Source organism: Trachurus japonicus, chromosome 11 (genome assembly GCF_045865225.1).
Source record: "Trachurus japonicus isolate A0001 chromosome 11, Traja_1.0".
Lineage (NCBI taxonomy): Eukaryota > Metazoa > Chordata > Actinopteri > Carangiformes > Carangidae > Trachurus > Trachurus japonicus.
In genome coordinates, this window is record NC_140917.1 from 10,202,175 (window position 1) to 10,224,439 (window position 22,265).

Consider the following 22,265-nt stretch of genomic DNA (forward strand, 5'->3'; position numbering starts at 1 on the left):
AAAGAGCCTCAAAAAGAAGACTCATTCTCCAGGACTGTTGGGTAGAAAAATCACCATGTTTCTCACGTGCATCATTCATACAACTACCCTAAACTACATCCTGTAAGTATAGTATGCCACCTATGATTATTTAATATGAAACAGAGACACTATAAGATACCAGAACTTAACAAACATTCATACCAAACTCAAATGATGAATGAATGATTGAAGCAAAGGAGGGGGAAAATAATTTTTGCATTTAACTTTATTAGTTGTTCTGCCCGAACAGTCAGATAATCAGAAAATAAACAATATTCAGTGATAAACTGTTCTATATATATAATATATCTGATGCACTCATTTAACCTTTGATACACATCTGCACTGAAGTTAATAGAGTAACACATCTGCAACACTCAGCTGGTGGCAACAAACAAAGCTGCATTGATTAGATAAGATAAGGCATGATAAACTGATGAATACAATTAAAACTGCATAATATAATATAAACTATATTATAAATAACATCTAACATAATAAATGCTGAGGTATTTCTGACATTGATATGTTACATAATCATAATTAAATGTAAAAACAAGAGTGAACAGCTTCACATTTTATTGCTCTGAGATTTTATTTGTAAAATGGACCTGGCACAGGAGATCAGCAGAAACTGTCAATTTCTTTCTTCATTTCCTGAAACAGAAAAAAAGACAGAAAAAAAATGAAAAAACATGAAGCAACTTAAATGTTGCAATTGTTAATTTTCCATTTTCACAATTCACACAATGATCACGAGCTGCTTGTTACGTCCTTTGAGTTGTCTACGGACACGTCACTGTTGTGATTTATGACACAGACCCATTAACCTGCTGTCAGCGGTGTCTCTGTTTCCACCTGCTCAGGTTTTTGTGAAGTCGATAAGTGTCTTTCTGTGACGTGAGAAACCGTGGTGCATCCTGGGATCACGATGACAAAAAAAAAACTGGATCCCACAGATGTTTAACGGGTATGGGCTACTGATGGCAGCATGGGTGGACCACTGAACTGAACCAAGGGGCCCCAAGGTGACTCAGACTCTCTATTTTAAGTGACTTCAGTGATGCTTTACAACAATAGAAAAGGCGCAAGAATGGCCACAAAGAGTGAAAAAGGGGCCACCGAGAGCTGTGACACTAAACCGTCAAAGACAAAGAAGGTCGAGTCACAAACAGGAAGCGTGACACACATCCGGAGGCCACAGGAAGCACAGCTCTGCCTCGGCCTCGGCCTCGGGTCGTGGTCGTACCTGGAGGAGCTCGCTCTTGTTGTGGTTGTTGCGGTGTCTGTAGATGCACTGAGCCAGCAGAGCGTAGAGCTTCTCCAGCGGCTCCACCTCCGTCCCCTCCGTTCTGTCCACGGCTCGGTTCAGGAGACCCTGGGAAAACGCAACAAAACAAAACATTTCTCTGTTACGCCGCTGCTCACTTCTCTAGGTTTCAGTGAGAGTAGCTCTGATTGACAAAGGGATAGTTCAACATTTTGGAAAACTGGCCCATTGCCATAATCCCTATAGTTATAGGAGTCGGTTCTTTACCTTTAATTGTCGGTGCAAGCTGTTTTTAGAACGGCGGAGCAGAGCCGCGAGCTGCTCAGAGCTACGCTACGGAGGCTCATGGGATTTCTTGGTTTCCCTCATCAAATACACAATCCAACAACTCCAAAACGCTCTGGTGGACAAGTTGTGACCTGCACATTCACCACGCTATGAGATAATAACAGAACGTTACGAGACAGAGTTGTTTTAGAGGTAAATTCACGCAAAACCGCTGATGCGCGTTCCCGTCCGGGGCAGTTTTTCAGCAAGCAGTCTCTGCATTTACCTCAAAAACAACTCGGTCTCCTAACGTTCTGTTATTATCTCATAGTGTGGTGAATGTGCAGGTCACAACTTGTCCACCAGAGCGTTTAGGAGTTGTTGGATTGTGTATTTGATGAGTTTGATGAGGGAAACCAAGAAATCCCATTAGCCTCCATAGCATAGCTCTGAGCAGCTTGCGGCTCTGCTCCGCCGGTCTAAAAATAGCTTGCACCGACAATTAAAGGTAACAAACCTACTGCTAAGACTATAGGGATTATGGCAATGGGCCAATTTGGCAAAATGTTGAACTATCCCTTTAAAATAAGAGCACTCTGTACACAGACGGTAACACCTGACTTTCCTCTCACCCTCAGTTTGTTGTGGTCGACCACAATCGGTGGCATTTCGGGGTCCAGGACCTCTGCAGATGTGTTGAACAGCTGCAACTGCTCCTGGGCCGCCTTGTTGGCTCTCTTGTCCTGCTTGTTCAGCTTGTCTGAAGGAGGAGGAGGAGGAGGAGGAGGAGGACAGGGTTTATTCTTCGCTCTGTCACTTTGTTAAAGAGGAGCATTGGTGTCAAGTTGATCAGCTTTTCAGCTTTACTCAGCGAGGTTCGTTCCTATCGGTACAAAGCTCTCTCTAATCTCAGAAAGGCAAACGTACACCTCTCAAACCGTCACTTTGTGAATAATCTAATTCACTAAAATGGCAATCAAGAGTAAAAAGAACCGTTTCACACTGCAAAGCTTTCAGAAATAAGCCGACAATCCAACATGAACACCGGCCTCATACTGTGACTGGTCGAGCCAGTGTCAGGGTGAGACATGTAAGCTTGGCTTGAACAAACACAACTACTGCTTTCACTTCTCTTGTGAGCAGCCGAGTGGATGTTTTGAAAACCTTATGCATTACGTTTATTTAACTTTACTTACTTTACTTTATTTGGACATATTGAACCTTGTCGACCTTTCTCTATGAAGAAGAACAAGTTCGAACCTTGAACTGTCCTTGACGCTACAAGACACCACTGTATTTAATTAATTTGCTGATTTCAGCTCTTTTCCGAAAAGAAAAAGATGCCACCCTTGCTCTCCTCGCTCTCCTGTGCAGCTCTTGTATCTCGAGGCTGTACATTTCTGTTTGTGAGAGTAAAACTTTGATAAGATACCAGAGGAGCCGGTCTGCTCTCAGCTCGGCTCCGTGTCGGCCTGGCCGGCGGCCCAGAGGTCTGTGAAGCCTCAGACTGTGAAGCTGTGGCCTGTTGAAACTTGTCCAGCAGCAGCGGCAGCAGCAGCAGCAGTGGATGCAGAAGCAGTCGAGTTACTTTTTTACAGATGTTTCACCTGCAGGGATTTGAAGCTACAGCGGCGGTGGTGGCTCAGACCAGTTAGTAAAGGAAAAGCGTTCACGCGGCGTCCAGCTCGAGAGCATACAGACCTAAAGTGTTCAAATCAATCCTGTTCACTCGTATCACCAGGTTTCGCATTTGGATTTGCTCCGTGAAGTTCAGCCTCCCCGGTTGGCGTCGCTGCGGCGGGCCGGGGCGGTGGTGGTGGTATCCGTTCAGGGTGCCTCCATTTTGGATCCCCCCGACGCCGTTGGCTCTCTGCCGGCCCTGCTGCTCGCCGTCGCTGCTCTCCGACGTGCTGGACAGGCTCGGGTCAGCGGAGCCGTTCATTTTGTCGGAGCCGCTGGAATCCGAGCCGGCCTTGCTGGACATCGAGGAGGAGGAGGAAGACGAGGCCGGGGCGGGCGGCTTCTTCCTCTTGATTTTCTTGATGACGCCCGTGCTCCACTTGGATTTACGGCGCTTTTTCTTACGGGCTGAAGGTGAGGAGGGGTGAGAGAGAGGGGTCGGGGTGAAGAAGGAGAGAGGGGAGGGGGCGTGGGGGATTAGACAAAGCAGAAACAAAGAGAGAAACTCGACCTCCTCATCTCTTGACTTCTCTGTTTCACCTGCTCTGTCTCTCTCATTACTTTGTTCTGCTCTGCTGCAGCTGCCTCCTCTTCCTCCTCCTCCTCCTCCTCCTCGTCTTCCTGCTCTGTGACTCTGAGGTTTTGATGGTTAAATAAAGACTCGCGCTGCAGCTTCCTGTCCACAAAGCTTCACCTTGCCCCCACTTTCATTCTCTCGCATGAGCAGTGTATTTATAACGACCTCCTCAGACCTTTATTTTTCTCGCTCATGATCATTCCTTCACATTTGAACACACACACACACACACACACACACACACACACACACACACACACACAGCGACCTGTTTCACACACTCCTGCGACACAGATTAAATGCATGCGTCGATATCCGGACCAAATTACCAGAGATTTAAAAGACTTGAAATAAAGTTTCTTTTAAATTGCTGTATCGTATTTTACTCTCTTAAAGCAGCTGCACTGTCTGTCCCTGAGTTTCTCCACATGGTGTGTCATTGGAGCTTTGTTTACTCCGCACTTCTTAAAAATTATTGTTTTTATCACAGCTACGTGTATTTTATTTTGAAGTATCGATCTATAAGAAGACATACTGTATTTGTGACTTTGACAACCAAAAACCACCTCAGTGTAGTTACACATCTCCTCTCTCAGCTTCCCTCTAGCAACTCTAGTGACAACAGGTCAACCAGCCAATCAGATGAGAGGTGGTTTTGAGCCTCTCCTCTGATTGGCTGACTGTTTTCTGAGCGATCTAAAAAAAAATATAGCAGATTTCAGCCCGTGTAGCGTGGCTGGATGGTGGGTCCAGGTGGGCGGGGCTTGGAGCAGCTCATGAGACCATCCTGTCGTCTTTGTTTAAACCTAATTAGATTATTACAGGCACATTTTCTCACAAGTCTGATAGTTTTGTATAGAATTAGAAGGAAACAAATGTGATTCAAGCTTCAGACAGTTCATGGTGGACTCACCCCGAGGGCTGTTCCTGCCATAGGGGTCTGCGTTTCGCCCAGTCCTGTAGTTGAAAGCTGTCAACAAAATAAAAGTCTGACTTTAGAGCCTTCATCATGTTAAAATGTTTAACACTTAAACAATTCGGAAAAGGTCGGGAAGCTTCACCTCTCCTGCGTCGAGACTCTTTGATCTCCTCACACACTCGCTCAAAGTCCTCGTCCAGCTCGTCTCTGATGATGGCCCGGATCGTGTCCTTCAGAGCGCACGCACGGTGACGGATGTGACGGTCTGAGACACACACACAAACACACACACACACACACACACACAGTTACTCATGCAGCAACTACTAAAACACATACACTCTGAGCTCATAACTTCTCCAGCATGAATGACATGGGATCCTCACATGGAGGATCGTTCTGCTTCTAATGATCATGTTATTATTATATATTTATTGATGTTTTTATTTATTTTTATCAGTGAATTTGGAAAGGATTACAGTCAAAGAAATGTTGTGTGACATCACAGTGATCTTTGAAGGTGCTTGATTGGGGAAAAAAAGGACTGAGATTGATAGAACATAACACATGTGAGTCTCAAAACTCAACACTATAGATATAATTCATTCTGGCTCCCACCAGGCTGCACGATTTTATTGAATGTATTAAGACCAACTCTTCTGCTTGTGTATTCCTTTCATCCTTTTTCAACACTATAGTCCTGTTTGTTTGTTTTTTGATTCAAACCATGGTTCAGGTCAAAGGTCAATATAACAGAACATGGGATAGTCACATGTCAAAACAACTAGTAGGACATATTATTATCACGCTAACTTTGTCATGATTAAAGTTGGTTTAAAAACTCTGAGTCTGAGTGCAGTGAGATTTTCTCTGCTGAATTCTCCTTCACATCTTTCCTTGTTCACAACACTTTGAGAAAAAGTGGCTGGGAAAGGAAAAAAAAAAGATTTGAACTTTTCCGAGCCCAGCCTCAGATATCGGCAGGTGATGTCGAGGTCTACATTAACTTCTCAGCACGGCTCCACAGAGAGCAGGTGAATCCAGGTGAAGGCTCTGCTCCTGCTTTTATTGCACTTGTTAAACCCGCTGCTCTCAGCCAACAGAGACACAACTTCTGAGGATTTCTTGCTTGCAGGCTTCGCAGTGAACCAGACACCCGCGTCTACAATGGAAATGTCAAGACTGTCAGCCGGTGTAACGTCTGCTTTGTGACCGATGTGGAGGCAGGAAGTGAAATCGATGCAGCGTCAGAGCCTTCACCTGGAATCACCCGCTCCGGCATGAAGACAGAGAGTGTGAAACTTTAAAGGTGAGATGAAACCTAAAATGGAAGCTCAAGTTTTATACTAAATCCCAGGTAATGCTTTCAGCAACTTCTGCCATCACACATGCCTGGCTCTTATATCCCCTTCACTTGACGACTCTGTGCTTTGCCCCCGGGCCTTCGGGACTCACCCATGGGGTCGTCGTCGGGGTTGTACTCGAGGGCGTTCTGCCAGATGAGGTCTGCGTCGGCCACGAACTCGCTGACGGTGACGTACTTGTGTTCGTCGATGTTGGTCAGCAGAGTGGAGAGGTCCATGGGCTTCTTGACCACCATCATGTAGTCGGGGACCTGCAGACGAGGAAACGAGGGAGGATGGAAAGAGAGAGAATGAAACGAGGAGTCAAACTATCAAAGAAGACAATGTACAACTGTGCATAAGGTGCTTAAAGGGGTAGTTCAACATTTTGGCAAATTGGCCCATTCCCATAATCCCTATAGACCACTTCGGCGTTGACGTCACAGTGACGTACTGGTGGCAGAAAAATACCGGAAGTAAGCAACAAATACACGTCCTGACCATAGGTCCTGACATACAGCTCAACTTTAAAAAGCAGCGCAGCTGCTTGGCTGCAGCACGACCCTAAGCTGTGATGATGAGCCCACATTAGAGGGTGAATTTATTTAATTTTCGTAATCGCGGTGCAGAACAGTGAGTTTGGAGCTGACGAAAGGAGAGAAAAAAGAGAGTCGTGCCGCGGCGAGACCGGTGAAATGCTGATTAGAGGAGTGATCAGCGGTGACCGCCACGCTGACGGACCCGGTGGAAATTGGGGTGAGACAACGACTACTGAGGAGGAACTATAAAGAACTCAGCTGTGATTTAAACTAGGACCTAAACCGAGTCGAGTAGAGCCGAGCTGTAACTGTGTAGTGGAGAAGCGGCAACACACGCGCGTCCCCTCAGATGCGGCTGCATCTCTAGGTCACTGGTGTGTGAGTGTGAGAGAAAGAAAAGCTCTGACTTGCTTGGGCAGACGTTGGTTGGTGTCACCCGCTGATTGTAGGCTACAATATCTAGACCCCGAATATAAGACGACCCGTCCTTTCCAACTTTTTTCGACGGAAAAAATACTCTTATCAGTCAGTGTATAAACTATATGTAGATATTGCGTGCATCGTTTAGGGATTTTTATTAAACATTTACTGTTTCATTCAGTGTAAACGTTAACACGTGTACACGTTCACCCTCTTATTCATTTATTTTGACATTCATTCATTCAGTTTTACACACATCGGGTCATGAGCGGTGTCCCTAGCAACGGTCTGTGATATATAGCCTAACAACGGTCTGACTAATACAGAAATAACAGACATGGATCCGTTAAATAAACTGTAATATACAGCCATACAAGTAGGCTACAGTTTGCTGTCATACCGTAGTTGATGGACTTGTTGATGATCGCCCACGCAGCGTTTTGTGTCCCTAGGCAGTAGCCTACGTCGGTCCGTAACACACAACACACTCCGTTGCTAATCGTTAACTTAGCCTACTCAGGTATGACAACCTGTTTTCTGTTGACAAAACATTAAAATAATCAGAGAAGGCCTCTGTATGATCCATCTTCCTCTGATTTGATCGCTCTTGATGCCGGCTTTCCACTGTTGACACCAGATCAGCTGTCACGTTCTGCCACCAGTGAAGCCCCGCCCACAACATACGTCATCAATGTTTATAAACATAGAAATGGTCTATAGTTTTAGCAGTAGGTTTGTTACCTTTAATTGTTGGTGCAAGCTGTTTTTAGAACGGCGGAGCAGAGCTGTGAGCTGCTCAGAGCTACGCTACAGCATCTCATAGGATTTCTTGGTTTCCCTCATCAAACTCATCAAATACACAATCCAACAACTCCAAAACGCTCTGGTGGACAAGTTGTGACCTGCACATTCACCACGCTATGAGATAATAACGGAACGTTACGAGACAGAGTTGTTTTAGACGTAAATTCATGCAAAACCGCTGATGTGCTGAATTTTTCCGCAAGCAGACTCTGCATTTGCCTCAAAAAGCTCTCCCCCCTCTCCCCCCTCAAAAAGCTCTGCTCCGCCGTTCTAGCTTGCACCGACAATTAAACGTAACAAACCTACTGCTAAAGCTATAGGGATTATGGCAATGGGCCAATTTGCCAAAATGTTGAATTATGCCTTTAAAAACAAAAGTTTAGTCGTGTAGATCAATAAAATGTATGTTTCACTGATGAATCAACACACTGTACGGTTTTATTTTTTTGTCTCTCTAATAACATAATGTATTCTGCTAATTTACTGTATGAAAATTTAGTTTTCATAATAATCAACTTGATTCACGAGGCTCTCATCTTTTTGTTTTTCTCATCAGCTCACCTCTTCTATGTCGACCGGTTTGGTGAAGGCCTTGAAGCGGCGGTCCAGACTCAGGCGCTCGGTGACGTTGCGCAGGAAGAGACGGAGCTCCCGCATCACGTCCTCCTCCTGCGCCTCCAGACGGAGACGCTCCCGCTCCGACAGCTGGTTCGGGGGAGGGAGGGGGGCCACGGGGAGGATCTCCGGGGACTTGGCGTCTGAGAGGGAAGGAGGGAGGAAATCTCAGAGCCCCAAAGACAAACTGTTTTGAAATGATTTTGGTTTCGTTCTCAGCCTGAGAGGTAACATGTTAGTCAAAATGTCATAAGAAAAAGAAAAAGAAAAGATTATGATGAAGATAATGTATTCTGTGGGTAACGGGGGCGGGACTAGATAAGCTTTTGCTTCTCCCGCTTTCCCTTTCGGCCATGTGTATTGTATAATTTGAATTAAGATGATGTGTGATGATGACGATTTAATTGACATGCCCGAAATAAACAAATAAATAAATAAATAAATAAAGACACAACAGATGGAGTCACGTACGAGCTTTTTTCCTGGAGGGCGGAGCCTCGGCCGCCTGTTTCAGAATGAGGTCCTGGAAGAAGTCGACCCTCTCCTGCCGCGTGGGGACACTGACGGTGTACACCTCCCCGTACTCCTCCCGAAACAGAGACTGGATCTGAGGACGGACACAGACGGAAATTAAAACCACTTGTTTCTCATGTTTGCTCTGAAGCGTTGGCTCCGTCTGTCCTCCTGAGCCGCTCACCTCTGGGTCCAGCTCGGCGGGGGGGACGTTGCAGGTGGCGAGGAGCAGGATGGGGGAGAAGGAGGGGATGCTGTCCAGCAGGCTGAAGAAGGAGGCCCTCAGGGCGGCACCCGCCGTGTCCCACCACTGCTGCAGGTGGGGGATGTAGAGGATGCTGGGAGACGTCCGCTTGGCCTCGCAGAACACCTGAAGGAGCAGAGAGAGATTTTTACCTCCTGCAAAATTTAATCTGGCTTCAGGAAAAGTATTGATTTGAGGTGTTTGGACTGTTTCTTTAAACAATTCCCGCTGCCTCAAAAGAGCACAGAACATTATGAAGGACTAGGGATGTCACAACTACTTGTTTGCGCAATTAATCGCAGCGTTGAACGCCACAATAATTTAATAGTAAACATTCCTCAATACTGTCACTTTCCAAAAAAGATTATGACGATCAGCGCAACTCGCATGGAAGGAAAACAGGCGTAGCACTGAATTGGTAGGAATTTAAATGTTAGTGCGTCATTTGCAATAAAAATTAAAACCCTGAAACTATTAAAATTAATTTAAACATTTGGTATATATGACAAATAATCACTGAAATAATGCAAACATTTTCCGTGGGTGATTCAAGGATATTCGGATTCTGATTAAACAAAAAAGCTTGAGTATCAAATTAGTTGTGCAGTCATCTATAGTAAGTGGCAAAGTGCTGTTGCCACTCGTCACCTCCAGGTGTCACTGCAGGACAGTTGAGCCTTTAGTTGTTGTTTCAGGGAGACTTTCAAGGAGGCACAACCTCCTTTAAACTGTGACATGGGTGAGAGGTGGGTGGGTGCTTTTATATTTACATCTTGACTAATCAGCAGAGAACAAGCTACTTAAAGGGGAAGCAGACTTTTAAACCAGTTTTTTTTTCATCTCTGTTAACAGCTGCTGTCAGTGTGAGTTTACACCTGTGTGCTGTTTACCGAGGACTCACCTGGGTGCAGGCTTCTTCCGGGCAGGTGCTGCTGACTCCGAACAGCACGGCAGAGTCCAGGCTGTGGACCGTGAAGCGCTCCAGTGCGTGCAGAACCGCAGGAGCCAGGTGGGAGGTCTGACCGGCGCCGGGGCGACCTGCCAGGAGCATCCTGGGACGGTGAGACGTCGGGTGTTTCACTGCGCTCCTGCAGGAGGGAAGAGCAGCGGTGAGAGGTGTAAGAAAAGAGAGGGGTGAAAAATAATGCACCTGTTGAAATCTGTTGATGTTGAAAATATTGGCTTTTATCATGAAATATTTGAATATTGGGCTCATGAATATTCATTTATCCATAGGTTACTATTAACTTACTGTAATTCCACATTTTTAGAACTTATAAGCAAGTATTTATTGATGTGTCTTAACAACAGTAACTACTTGACAGTTGACATATAACATGAACTATTCTTCAATTTTATGTGATAAAAGTGTTTCACATTTGCAAACTGTGCAATATTTGTTCATGTGCACAATGTAAATAGTTATTAGTGACTTTTTAAACACACTATAAAATAAGGATTTCTTCACCTACAATTAAACGTATTTAAAAAAAAAAATGTTTGTGAAGGTGAGAAACCTTCGAATGAAATATTTTTAAAAAATACGTATTTAAATATGGTTCATTTCAATCATTAACTGTTTCTACACAAGCTTTGGATGTTGAGACTGCTGAGAGAAATAGGGGATGATAAATTAAATTATTACACGGCTCTATTGAATGCTGCTCTCTGATTGGTCCAGCGCTGCGTTCTGCGGTCTGTTATTTCTGTATAACGGACCGTCGTCATGTATAACAGACCGTTGCTAGGGACGCCGCTCTGATCAGCGCAGCACAGAAAAGAGAAACTGCAGGATATTTACCTTGTGTTTCATTTTTACCGTCATTAAACAGCTTCGGACTAATAGTGATGTTAGAGATAAATGACTTGTAACTTGTTACAAGGAGAGTGGAGGCTCCTTCCACATCGCTGCTGGAAACCAAACCTGCTGATCAGAGCCTCTGACCCGGTGTCACAGCTCTCCTCTCCTCTCGTCTCGGTGGCACCGCGGCTCCGCGACACAAACGCACCCCGTAAACAGTAAAGTTAATCTCTTGTTTATGACAGATACGACTACACACAATACACACATCGTAACACGTGTATGGTAATCTATCGATCCACTGATTGATTATCAAGGCTTCAAATGCACGAACGGGAGGAGGCTCGGCAAAACAGCGGAAGTGACCGGTCTTGCAGATTCGCTAAATTATGCAATTTTAAATCAATGAAAGTCGTATTTTGATCAGAATTATGTTTCAAATTAATTATTTCACTCGTAAACCGTGTAATAAGCGGGATAATGTATAGTTGGTCGGTTGTTATGGAGAAATAAACCCCTTCATGTTGAATGAAACCCCTCCGCTTCGCGTCGGGGTTCCATACAACCTGTCGGGGTTTATTTCTCCATAACAACCTCCGAACTATACATTATCCCTTACTTAACATGTCATTGTATCTGTCAACAGTCACATTTTCTTCATCATTATAAACTGAAGCAGTGATCTCCTGCTGGTCCATGTGATGATCTAATGTTGTTCAGACTCACCTGGCGAAGTGCAAGAAGTTCTTGCTCTTGGAGGTGGAGGCCGTGGAGATGTTGGGTGTGGACGTGCTGGAGCAATCTTCTCCTCCGTACATCAGGCCGTCGTCAAGGATACCGGAGGTCAGGTCTGACATGAAGAAAACAACAGATGCAGAAATATGTGAATGAGTTGTCTTTTTTCTTTCTTTTTTCCATCAGCTCTGGATCAGTGGCATCCCCGGCGTTTGGCTCTGACCCACCTGGCTCCCTCTTCCTCTTCATGCCCTGCTCGGCGTGAGGGAACAGCCTCTGCAGAGCCTCCAGGATGTCCCGCAGGGCGGCGCCCAGCAGCGGGTGAACCACGGGCGACAGGGGCTTGGCGGGCGAAGCGGCGGAGCGCTGTCCGGCCGGCGACATCTTCCTCATGGCCGCCACGAAGTCGCAGCTGCTGACGGCGATGGAGGAGACGTCCAGCAGCAGCTTCTGGGAGGTGCCGTAGATCTGCGGGTAGCGGCGGCGGAGAGCGCAGAGCGCCGCCTCGGTGCACACCGCCCTGATGTCGGCGCCGCAGTAACCTGAGAGCAGGTTCAGGGGAGGAATGAACCAAGACGTGCAGGAAACCTTAATATTTTTGTACATTCAGACTTCTGAGACAATATCCATTCAGTAAGAACAGAAAGTTCCATCTAAATGTATTTTTTTAGAGATTACGATAATAAACAAATTCATAAAAACTGCTGTAGTCTTTCTTACCGACACATTTCTCAGCCAGTTCCTCCAGGAAACCTTCAGACGGAGGAGGTTTCCACTGCCTGGTGTGGATTTTCAGAATCTCTTTACGGGACTGAAACACACACACATTAAACCAGCCACAGTGAAACAGAGTTTTTTAACAAAAAAACTTAACAAACAAAAAGACAAAGCTGGACAGGGCTGTTGGTGGGACAACAACAATTTAAATTTCTGTTATAGGGTATATAAAGATAAAAAATGAATGTAGCATAGAAAGCATGAAACTGACCTCTCTGTCAGGAAGGCCGAACAGGAACTCCCTGTCGAAGCGTCCGGGTCGCCGCAGCGCTGGATCGATGGAGTCCAGTCGGTTCGTTGCTCCGATCACCACGACCTCGCCGCGGTTGTCCAGACCGTCCATCAGAGCCAGGAGCGTCGACACGATGGAGCTGCAGGAGGAAAAAACAAGATGGAAAATCATGTTTGTTGCTAAAAAAAAAGAAAAGAGGGTTGGCGATTTGGCAGCGATTACAGTAAAAGACTGACAGTTTGTTCTGACCTGTGTATCTGGTCCTGTCTGCTGGACCGCACCGGAGCCAGGCCGTCAATCTCATCAAAGAAGACGATGGACGGACGCATCTGATACGCCTGAGGACGACACACACAAAAGAAAACTGACATACTGTATGTGTTCAATACAATGGCCTACAGTCGGCCAGCAGGGGGCAGTGCAGGTCCATCGGGTCAGTGGAGGCGGTGGACGTTACCTGCTCAAACAGCAGCCGCAGCTGCCGCTCCGACTCGCCCACCCACTTGCTGAGGCAGTCGGCTCCTTTCCTCATGAAGAAGGACACCTTTCTGTTGCCGTCGCTACACTCGTTGGCCAGCGCCCGGGCAACCAGCGTCTTCCCCGTCCCGGGAGGACCGTAGAACAGACAACCTCTGGACAGGACAGGAGGGAAAATGAAGGGGGCACGTTGGTTGATCTCAGGAACTGTTTTCTTTACCAACGAGTGTCAGTGAGTTTTTTTTTACAACCTGTGTAAATGTGTGACTCCTGCGTGTGTCTCACCTGGGAGGCTGGATCTTAAAGTTGTCAAAGACCTCGGGGTAGAGGAGCGGGAAGACAACCATCTCCTTCAGAGCTGAGATGTGGCCCGACAGACCTCCGATGCTGTCAAACCCCACCTGAGGAGCGGAAAAGAAGGAAAGGAAGGAATATTTGGAATAAAGGGCTGATCAGAATAAAAAAATGTGTCATGTAAACACTTAAATTGGAAGATTCTGTTCTGATTCAGCTCAATCGGAAAAAAATTGTGTTCCGAGGGGAGAGGGGTGGTTTATGCCGATCCTTATTCCGAACTGCGTCCATGTAAACACTCCAATCGTGACATTCAGCTCAGCTATTTTGCTCATGTAAACACAGCTAGTGTCATGGTTTGAATACTTAAAGGGGAACTATGCAAGTGCTTTTCCGCTGTTTTGGTTACGCTCCTCTCAGCCATGTGCATTTGTTTACAACGAAGCCGGCGAAAAATTAATAAATAGAGCGGTGGATGATGTTACATAACATATACGATGTTACGTGTGTTTGTGTAGTCTTAACCGTCATGAACAAAAGATTACGGGTTACAGAGCATGTTTGTGTGGCGGTGCGGCAGAGACGAGAGCCGGGACACCGGGGCGGCGGCCAGGTACTGTAGTGATGTTGCAAGGTTGGTTTTTAGCCGTGAGACGCCAGGTGAAGACAGAGAGCCTCCGTTCTCACTCGTAACAAGTCACAAGTCATGTAGTTAATGATCACAATTGACCTATGGCTAAGCCACGCCCCCAAACGTGATGAGCCAATCACAGTGTGCATAGCTAGCCCATACACTCGGACGTTCTCTGCTTCCATGTCCATTGAAATGCATTGCAGTTAGTCAGTTTTCATTCGTTTTTATATGTTTTTTCTTGAAATTTTAAGTTTAAAATGGTCAAAACGGTGTGCATGGGGTACATGCAACTCTGACACTAGGTATCCTGAGAGGCTGGGCGACGGGGTGTATTTATTTTTTTACCTTTTCCCAAGCCACATCTCAACCGAGAGAAGTGTCTGCTCTGGATAAAGTTATGCAGTAGACCACAACACCAACTAAACGTGGATGAAATTAAAGCAGATAACAGCGGCACGGCCGTTTCGGCTAATGCTGTGTTCAAGGCAGGCTTTTGAAACCGTAAGTTACAGCTTCAAGTCACAACTACGACTTGGTAGCGTTCCAGGTAACCCGTAGCTCGTGTTTTTACCGTCCTGTTGTCTGTGAAAGTTCCCTATAACGGCCACTCGTAACTTCCGACCCGTGAACTCGTACCAGATCGAACTGGTATGACTTCACAGGAAGGAAAAACACAAAGTACGAGTTTCCTTGAACGCACCATGAGTTAGCAGCCCCCGCCCTTGTCAGGCATCAATTGGTCCTCGTGCTACGTCACCACATTCACGCGCATCCCTTGGCTGCACACACAGCCCTTCATGCCGTTCTCTCCCCTCATTGGATAACACTTGTATCCCACAAGGAAAATTTTCTCCTCGGGTTACAGCAGAGCAGAGTGACGGAGAGACTCGTGTTTAGGCTGAAATACTTCATGTAAGTGATTGCTGACGGAAAATAGGACTATTTAGGACTTATATTAACAAAAACATTCCACTGATATCTGCTTTAACAAAGATGTCTACATCTGTTCTAAGTTAAGTCAACAACGTATTTGAGGCAACATATAGAGGGTATGCACATGACGTCACGGTACTCGGAAGTCGCTGTGGAACGTCCACTGAGTGGCAGAGCCGCCAAAGTTTAAAAACGAGCAAGTAACGAAGCGATTTTCTCCGAGCCCACACAAGTCTGACATGTCTAGCTTTGCCAGCATGTACAGCATGCATGGCCTAACAGAGCTGCTAAAAACCTTGAGGATACGTCTCACTTTGACCGAGTTACATTCAAGAACCTGTTCTCAATGACGGAAAGTAAATTCACTGGAGCGGTCATTTTTTTCGATCGATCAGCTTTGTTTACAGTTTCAGGTGTCGTAGTTCTGATGTTTAGACAGATAAATTAGTCCTCTAACACATCCTACAGTTTGACTGGTCAGAGTTTTTCAGAAAAAAAGCAGCTCGTGTTTAAGTGTCGAGAGTCACTGTCAGGACGACAGTAACAGCTGTAATCTCGTCCCTCTGCACATTAACAGTAGCTGGGTTTCCATCCAAGTCGTATCGAATTTAAAAGCGGATTTTGTGAAAATGCGCAAAAAGCAAAGCGAATTTATGCCCGTTTCCATTCATTAGTGTTTTGCGATTAGGAGGAGTGCACCGTGAGATTACGTCATAAGAGAGCGTGAATGTATCCAACAGTTGACACTCAGCTGACACTCAACATCATGGACAATTTACGTACTTTCCGGACTATAGACGCACCTGTATAATCCGCACCAGCTACATTTTAAAAGAAAATACATATAGCCTATAGGCCGCACTTGAATATAAACTGCAGGTTTTCATGTTGTAACATGAGATATTTACACAGAAAGACAGTAGGGAACTGTGACAGTCCGCTCGCTTTTCCGCTGTTTTGGTTATGTTCCTCTCCTCCATGTGCATCTGTTTACATACGAAGCCGGTGAAAAATCAATAAGTTACATAACGATGTTACGGCGTGTGTTTGTGTCGTCTTAACCGTCATAAACAAAAGATTATGGGTTACGGAGCGCGTTTGTGTTGCGGTGCAGAGAGGAGAGCTGGGACACCCCGGGCGTCGCACAAACTCTGCCTCAATTCGCATAATCTGTTTCCATCACAAAAACTCGCATTTCCTTTATTCGATACGCTGACAAATCCACCCCCTCCAAGCGTATAAACTTTTATGCGCATTTACTGCCTTTATTCGAATTTCTGGCGTTTCCATTCAAGTATTTATGCGCATTTTCACAAAATGCGCATAAGAAAAGGTGGATGGAAACCCAACTAGTGAGCCTGTCAGTCACTCTGCAGGTGCCGCGGTCACTGTGTGTTACAGGAAGTGTCAGTGGAGCAGACGGTTTTGGGGAGCTGGTTGTCGATTCCTTTTCACATCAATTTGTTTTGATATACGATATTTTATCCAGTTTATGAGTCCACCGCTATCCCCCAGCATGTTGAGGGACGCTTGTTTTGCCACTCAGTCCGATCGAACGGGGCGTTGCCGAGGGCAACGTGACGTAAACGCATACCCTCTATTGTCAGAGATGTTTAGATGTTAGCCAGTATCACAACTAAACATAAAGTCTGCTAGCTTAATGCTAACGTATAATGTAAAACTCCATAGACAGGTTAACAGAAATTAGCCCGTCGCTATCGGCGTTTCCAAAAATCATCAATTGCCTCCTGTGAAATGTCTCCTACTGTGACAGCTGCCATAGCGCCTGTCACCGAATGTTGACTGTTTGGCCGAGTGAGTGGAGGGGGCGGGGCTTAGCCATAGGTCAATTACTCCGGAGCTTTTTAATGAAGATAAAAAATGTAGCATAGCCACAGGAGAAATCCTGCTTAGTTCCTCTTTAAAGTGTTTCAACTCACTGATTGGTCGATGGCCATCGGGTCGATGTCCGCCAGACCTGCCCCTGCGTTTATCTTGCGTGTCCCCAGCAGGTCGTCTGTTCGCAGGCCGAGTGGCCGAATGCTGTCGGGGAGAAGATCACACACACACACACACACACACACACACACACACACATGTGGGTGAATGTTTTGCATCAGGCGATGGGGAAAAGGTTCATGCTGATGTGCTCCAGAGATCAGAGGCCTCGTTGTGGATCTACTGACCTGCGAGCGGCATTTTCACTGATCTCCTCTTCATCGTCAGAGTCGTCTTCATCAGACCGGTTTAACCACGCAGTCTTGGTCGGTCTGAGGGACGAGATGAGACACAGAAGAGAGACAGCGTGCGTGTTTATTATACACATCATTTATTTATATTGTTTATTATACACTACATCTGTACTGGATGAGGTATAAAAAAAGAAAAGTCAATAAATGATGCCATTTAATTTGTGGCATTGCATTAGACGATACAAATAATACACAACATATTAAGACCCTGATGACGCCGTCATTGTGTATTGCTTTGTTAGAGGGAAGAGTCAGACCTGAGCGTTCCTCTGCGGGACGTGTTTGGTCCTGAAGCGCTGATCCTGAAGGTTCCTCTGGGGAAATCTGAGACAACAACAGAGAAAACAACAACATCAGAACTTGTATTGAGACGGGCCTGGACCTGGACTTACATCTGTACACGCTGTGTTTAACAGAGCTTGAGCTGAATGAGTCAAAGAATCTCAGGTGTTAAAGATAAGATGAGCTTATCATTATTTCCACTGGTGAACCTAATTAACATTTATGTAATAGTTTTGTTGTGTCTTTGGTTTTAATAGTGTCCTGCATCCTGTCTCACCGCTGCTGGGTCCCTGGTAGAGCGACGAGGCTTTGCTCAGCTTGGCGTCCTGGTTAACGCTGGAGTTGCTGTCGTCATCTGCGGCCGCCTCCTGCCTGCTGTCCCCGTCACCGACTGCGAGTGGAAATGGCAGGTTTTTTTAATCACAGTTAAAGACAAAGAGACGAGTTTGCAGCATCTTCATGATTCACGTTCTCTTTTTTCATTGATTCTCCTGATTGTTTGCACTGACCGTCTTCTTCCTCGGTGTCGCTGAGCTCAATGGCCGGCGACACCAGGGTTCTCCTCCTCTGGGCTTTAGAGTAGATCTTCTGCAATTTTATCACATGCAACCACATTGTTAGACCACAGAGACCCAGGGTCCAGACTTAGTCACTGGTCCCGCCTCATATTCATACTTTCTGCAGGTAAAATAACTTAGTTGCCTGTAACAGCACATTTACTTTTTTGTTTATAAGTCTGCAGACACAGGATGGAAGAAAAACTCAGTTTGAGCAGCAGTTGTCCAGGTCTACTTGCCTGGAGCTATTCTGACTTTGAAACTTAACAGCTAAGAGTCACGCTGTTGTTGGTTCCTTAAATTAGTAGTTTGTTCCTTAAATTACAGTCACACTCAAACCCTCCACCACAGTATGAATGGGCTGCCACTGTATCAGGAAACTGAGCTTTACTTTGGAGCTATGATATTATCAATATGTTAAATAATGGTGAAGATGGACTATAGATCTATGATTGTAAGCTGTAACACATTACCTCTTACCTATACAAGTACAATGGCACCTCTAAGTTACAAAAAATATATAGAAAATGACAGAAAATGATGTTAAAAATGTATCAGATTAATAAAACTTACTGAAATTAGTTCCTATTTTGATTTAATGACCAGTGGATCCAAACTAAGTCGCCCTCACGTGACGAAAACAAACAAACCAACACAAAAACAAGGGCTGGTGCAGCGTGTCTGGCTGCCGGCTGCTGGTGGCAGCTGATAGAGATGTCCCCCCCTCCCCATGCGTGTTGAGTTAAAGGGACGAAGCAGGGCGCAGCCGGGTGCACCGCCCTCACATCGGCCTGATAAGACGAGGCAGCACCCAAACACACACACATGCACACACTGAATTTGGTTTTTGAAGCTGTTGCTGAACATAAACACGTCTGAACAGAAAACAGCTTCACTATCAGCTGTGCTTGAAATAGACTCAAGTACACAGGAGTAGTGAGTGTGTGCACGTTTACACACACACACACACACACACACACACACACACACACACACACACACACACACACACACACACACGGCATGAAAAAGTTTGGGCACCCATGGTCAAAACGTCTGTCAAAAAGATGAAATGATCTCCAAAAGGCATAAAATTAAACATGAAACACGCTTTTGCAATATGCTAAGCAAAATCAGTGTATTATTTTTTGTTTTCTATAATTTTAGAGTGAAAAAGGGAAACAAAGCAGCAGCCTGCAGAATAATAGGAAATCCAGGAGACATGAGCTCTAAAATAACTTTGACCAAACTATCAGAGAAGATATTGTCTATTTACACGCTGAGATAGTTGCAATGTAAAAGATACAACAACAAAAAAAAGTTTAAAATGTTAAGGGAAGGTGTCATCTGTAACGTTTTGCCTTTTGGAGATCATTTCATCTTCCACAGACTTTTACAGCCCTTGAAACTTTCTGTTTGTGACAAAAAAAACACAACAAATGACACTGAACATAAAAGATTGTTCATGAATCCAGAAGGTAAACCAGCTCCTGATGAGAAAAACCTTTCAATAGCGGGGAATTAAAAGTTGTGTTTCTCCTGATGACACAACAGGAACAGACAAAACGACACCTCGGGGTGCTGAAGGTGTCGTTGTTACTCACTCCTTCTTTGCTGTTACTGAGACGCCTCTTGTTCTTCATGCTGTCCATCGTCTTCAGGACCGTCCTGGTGTTGCTGTGGATGGAGCAGTGCTCAAGTTCATATCTATACTAGTATTTTTTTTTTTGCCTTCATCTGGGAGAAACTGTGCTAACCTCATTCATGTGTTATATTTTCATTACAGATTTAAACTGACATCCTGCTGCTCACGCTCACGAGCTAAAAGAGTTCTTCTTACTTGGTGCTGAGGCCGTCGAACATGTTGGAGGCCTGGTACCTCCTGGTGGGTTTGGTCGGCCTGGTGCTCCTCCTCAGCCCGCTCCTCCTGCTGCCACCTGTTTGCAAACACATGCTCACATATGTAGGGCTTTGACAAGTGATTCGTTTCATTTCATCAATGATTAACCGACCAAACTTTTTTAGTTGTGAGTCTAGAGAATGTCAGACAGTGGTGTCATCAGACAGACTACATTTGTTTGGCATTTTACTAATCTTATCAGCTACTTAAAGTGTTTTTACTACACGTTTCCATATTCACACGTTCATACACTGATTGAACGGCCATCAGGGATTGAACCATTCACCTCTAGGGCAACTTGAATTTCCTTTGGGATCAATAAAGTACCTGTAAGTTTATTCTGCACAGCGTCACGGGCTACAGTGATATTGTTTTGTCGAACGAGTACAAAAGGTTGAGATGTTTGTATGATGGGCTCAAAGAAAATGACACTGAGGTGAATTGATTATTGCAATGGTTGCAAGTAATTGATTACTCAGTAGAAAGTCACCAATACTCAATATGTTGCACCAAAACCTTGAAATAAACCAGACAAAATGTCAACAATGTGTTGTGATATTCTAAAACACTTCACTTTTAAAACTATGAATTGTCAAGACTGTACTCAGGTGAAGTAAATCTACTTAAACACCTGTTACCAGATGTTTTTATGATGTATGTGAGGATTTCTTACCTGCAGGGCCTCGAAGTCTTGGGGATTTCCTACAAATGCAAAACAAGAATGGAGAATTTGCGTTAAGTTTCAGCACATTGGACAAAATTAAATGTTTTTTTTAGTGACGCACAATGCTAAAATGTCTAGATTTTAAAATAAAATGAATTAAATGACTAGCCTAATTGTTAAAGCAGTAAAGCAGTTTGTTTATTGTGCAGCTGAGAAACTGAATTTCCTTAGGGATAAATTAAGTATTTATCTATCTATCTTATCTAAAGGTGTTAATCAGATATTATCCACTGGTCGTGTTGCTCGTACCTGATGGTGGTTCTCGCTGGTTTCACTTCCTCTTCATCTTGTGATTCTGAATCAACCTGTGTCTGCTCATCATCCTCAGTGTCAAACCCCTGAAACACATGGCATGAGTTTGAATTTATTTAACTGTGAATGTTGGCAGCAGAACAATGGTTTCATTGTTTTAAAAATTATAAAGCAAACCACCTACACTACAGTGTGGTTCATATTGTCTTTTTGAGCTTGAATGGTCTTCATTCACTTAACCAATTCTTTATTGTTGTTCTTTTTGTTTAATCTGTTTTTTCTTCATAACTATTAATTAAAAAGATTGTTTTGGAAGTTAAAGATATGCAATGCACAGTTACATGAAATCACACTTTTCCTTTTTACACAGCATAACAGCATAGTTGCCCCTCAATATGTCAATACCAGCTAACGTTATAGCTGTTATAAAGACACCTAATGATTATGATTTTATAATATTACTGACAATAACAGTGGTAACAATGGCTGTGATCTTTATTAGTTTGTCTGTATTTACAAATAGTTTAATTTTAAGTCGGTGGAAGATGTTATTTGTGCTTTACGTCTTTAAAAATATTAGATTCAGAGTCTTTATGACGACGCGTCTTGACTTGAACTTTCAAACACAAACACACGGACTCACGTTGGACAGTGGGGATTCCTCCGGCCGGGGGACCCTGACCCATTTCCGGGGCTTCCCCGGCGTGGTCCCCCGCGGCGGCTTCCCCTTGGTCCGCGGAGGACGTTTACCCGTGGTCCGCCGCGGCTTCCCGGTCCCCTTCGTCGGCTTCGTCCTCTGCCGTTTCCCTTTTTTCTTCTGATCCGCGCTGCCTTTGCCTGCTTTGCCACGGCGCGTCACCATGGTAACGCTTGGCACGCAGCTGGGCTAACGCGGAGCCCGTTAGCTAGCGACAAAATAAAGTAAAGTGAAAATAAAAAATAAAATAAAAAGCCACCACCTGGAGACGCGGACGAAACACCTCCGGGTTTGTGCCGGGTGTTTACTTGTGGCGACCCAGGCTCAGGCTGCTGCTGCTGCTGTGTGTGTGTGTAGAGGCGGAGCAGAAACACCAACACACCCAAACACACACAACTTGATAAGCGGTTACGTCAAAACTGTGTCCATTTAAAAAAAAACGTAGCGTTCTGCTGCCGCCAAGGGACGTCACGCCGTACTGTGCGTAAACCTGGTGTAAACCGAAA

The 22,265-nt window shown here is 45.0% G+C and overlaps 1 protein-coding gene across 1 annotated transcript; it reads right to left on the reverse strand.

Annotated features, from left to right (window-relative positions):
• Positions 1-583: 583 nt before the first annotated feature.
• LOC146978226 (ATPase family AAA domain-containing protein 2-like) lies at positions 584-21,939 on the reverse strand. Its single transcript, XM_085790915.1, has 28 exons — positions 21,706-21,939; positions 21,060-21,148; positions 20,760-20,788; positions 20,027-20,123; positions 19,791-19,863; positions 18,139-18,217; positions 17,907-18,020; positions 17,605-17,671; positions 17,282-17,365; positions 17,036-17,138; positions 13,520-13,635; positions 13,215-13,389; positions 13,007-13,095; positions 12,737-12,896; positions 12,469-12,559; positions 11,976-12,290; positions 11,740-11,863; positions 10,114-10,300; positions 9,153-9,338; positions 8,927-9,062; positions 8,402-8,598; positions 6,190-6,349; positions 4,877-4,999; positions 4,729-4,785; positions 3,260-3,646; positions 2,191-2,318; positions 1,271-1,399; positions 584-678 (listed from the first exon to the last, which is right to left on the reverse strand). Exons 1-28 carry the CDS (start codon positions 21,922-21,924, stop codon positions 646-648), a joined length of 3,747 nt encoding a protein of 1,248 aa, XP_085647041.1. The 5' UTR covers positions 21,925-21,939; the 3' UTR covers positions 584-645.
• Positions 21,940-22,265: the final 326 nt, after the last annotated feature.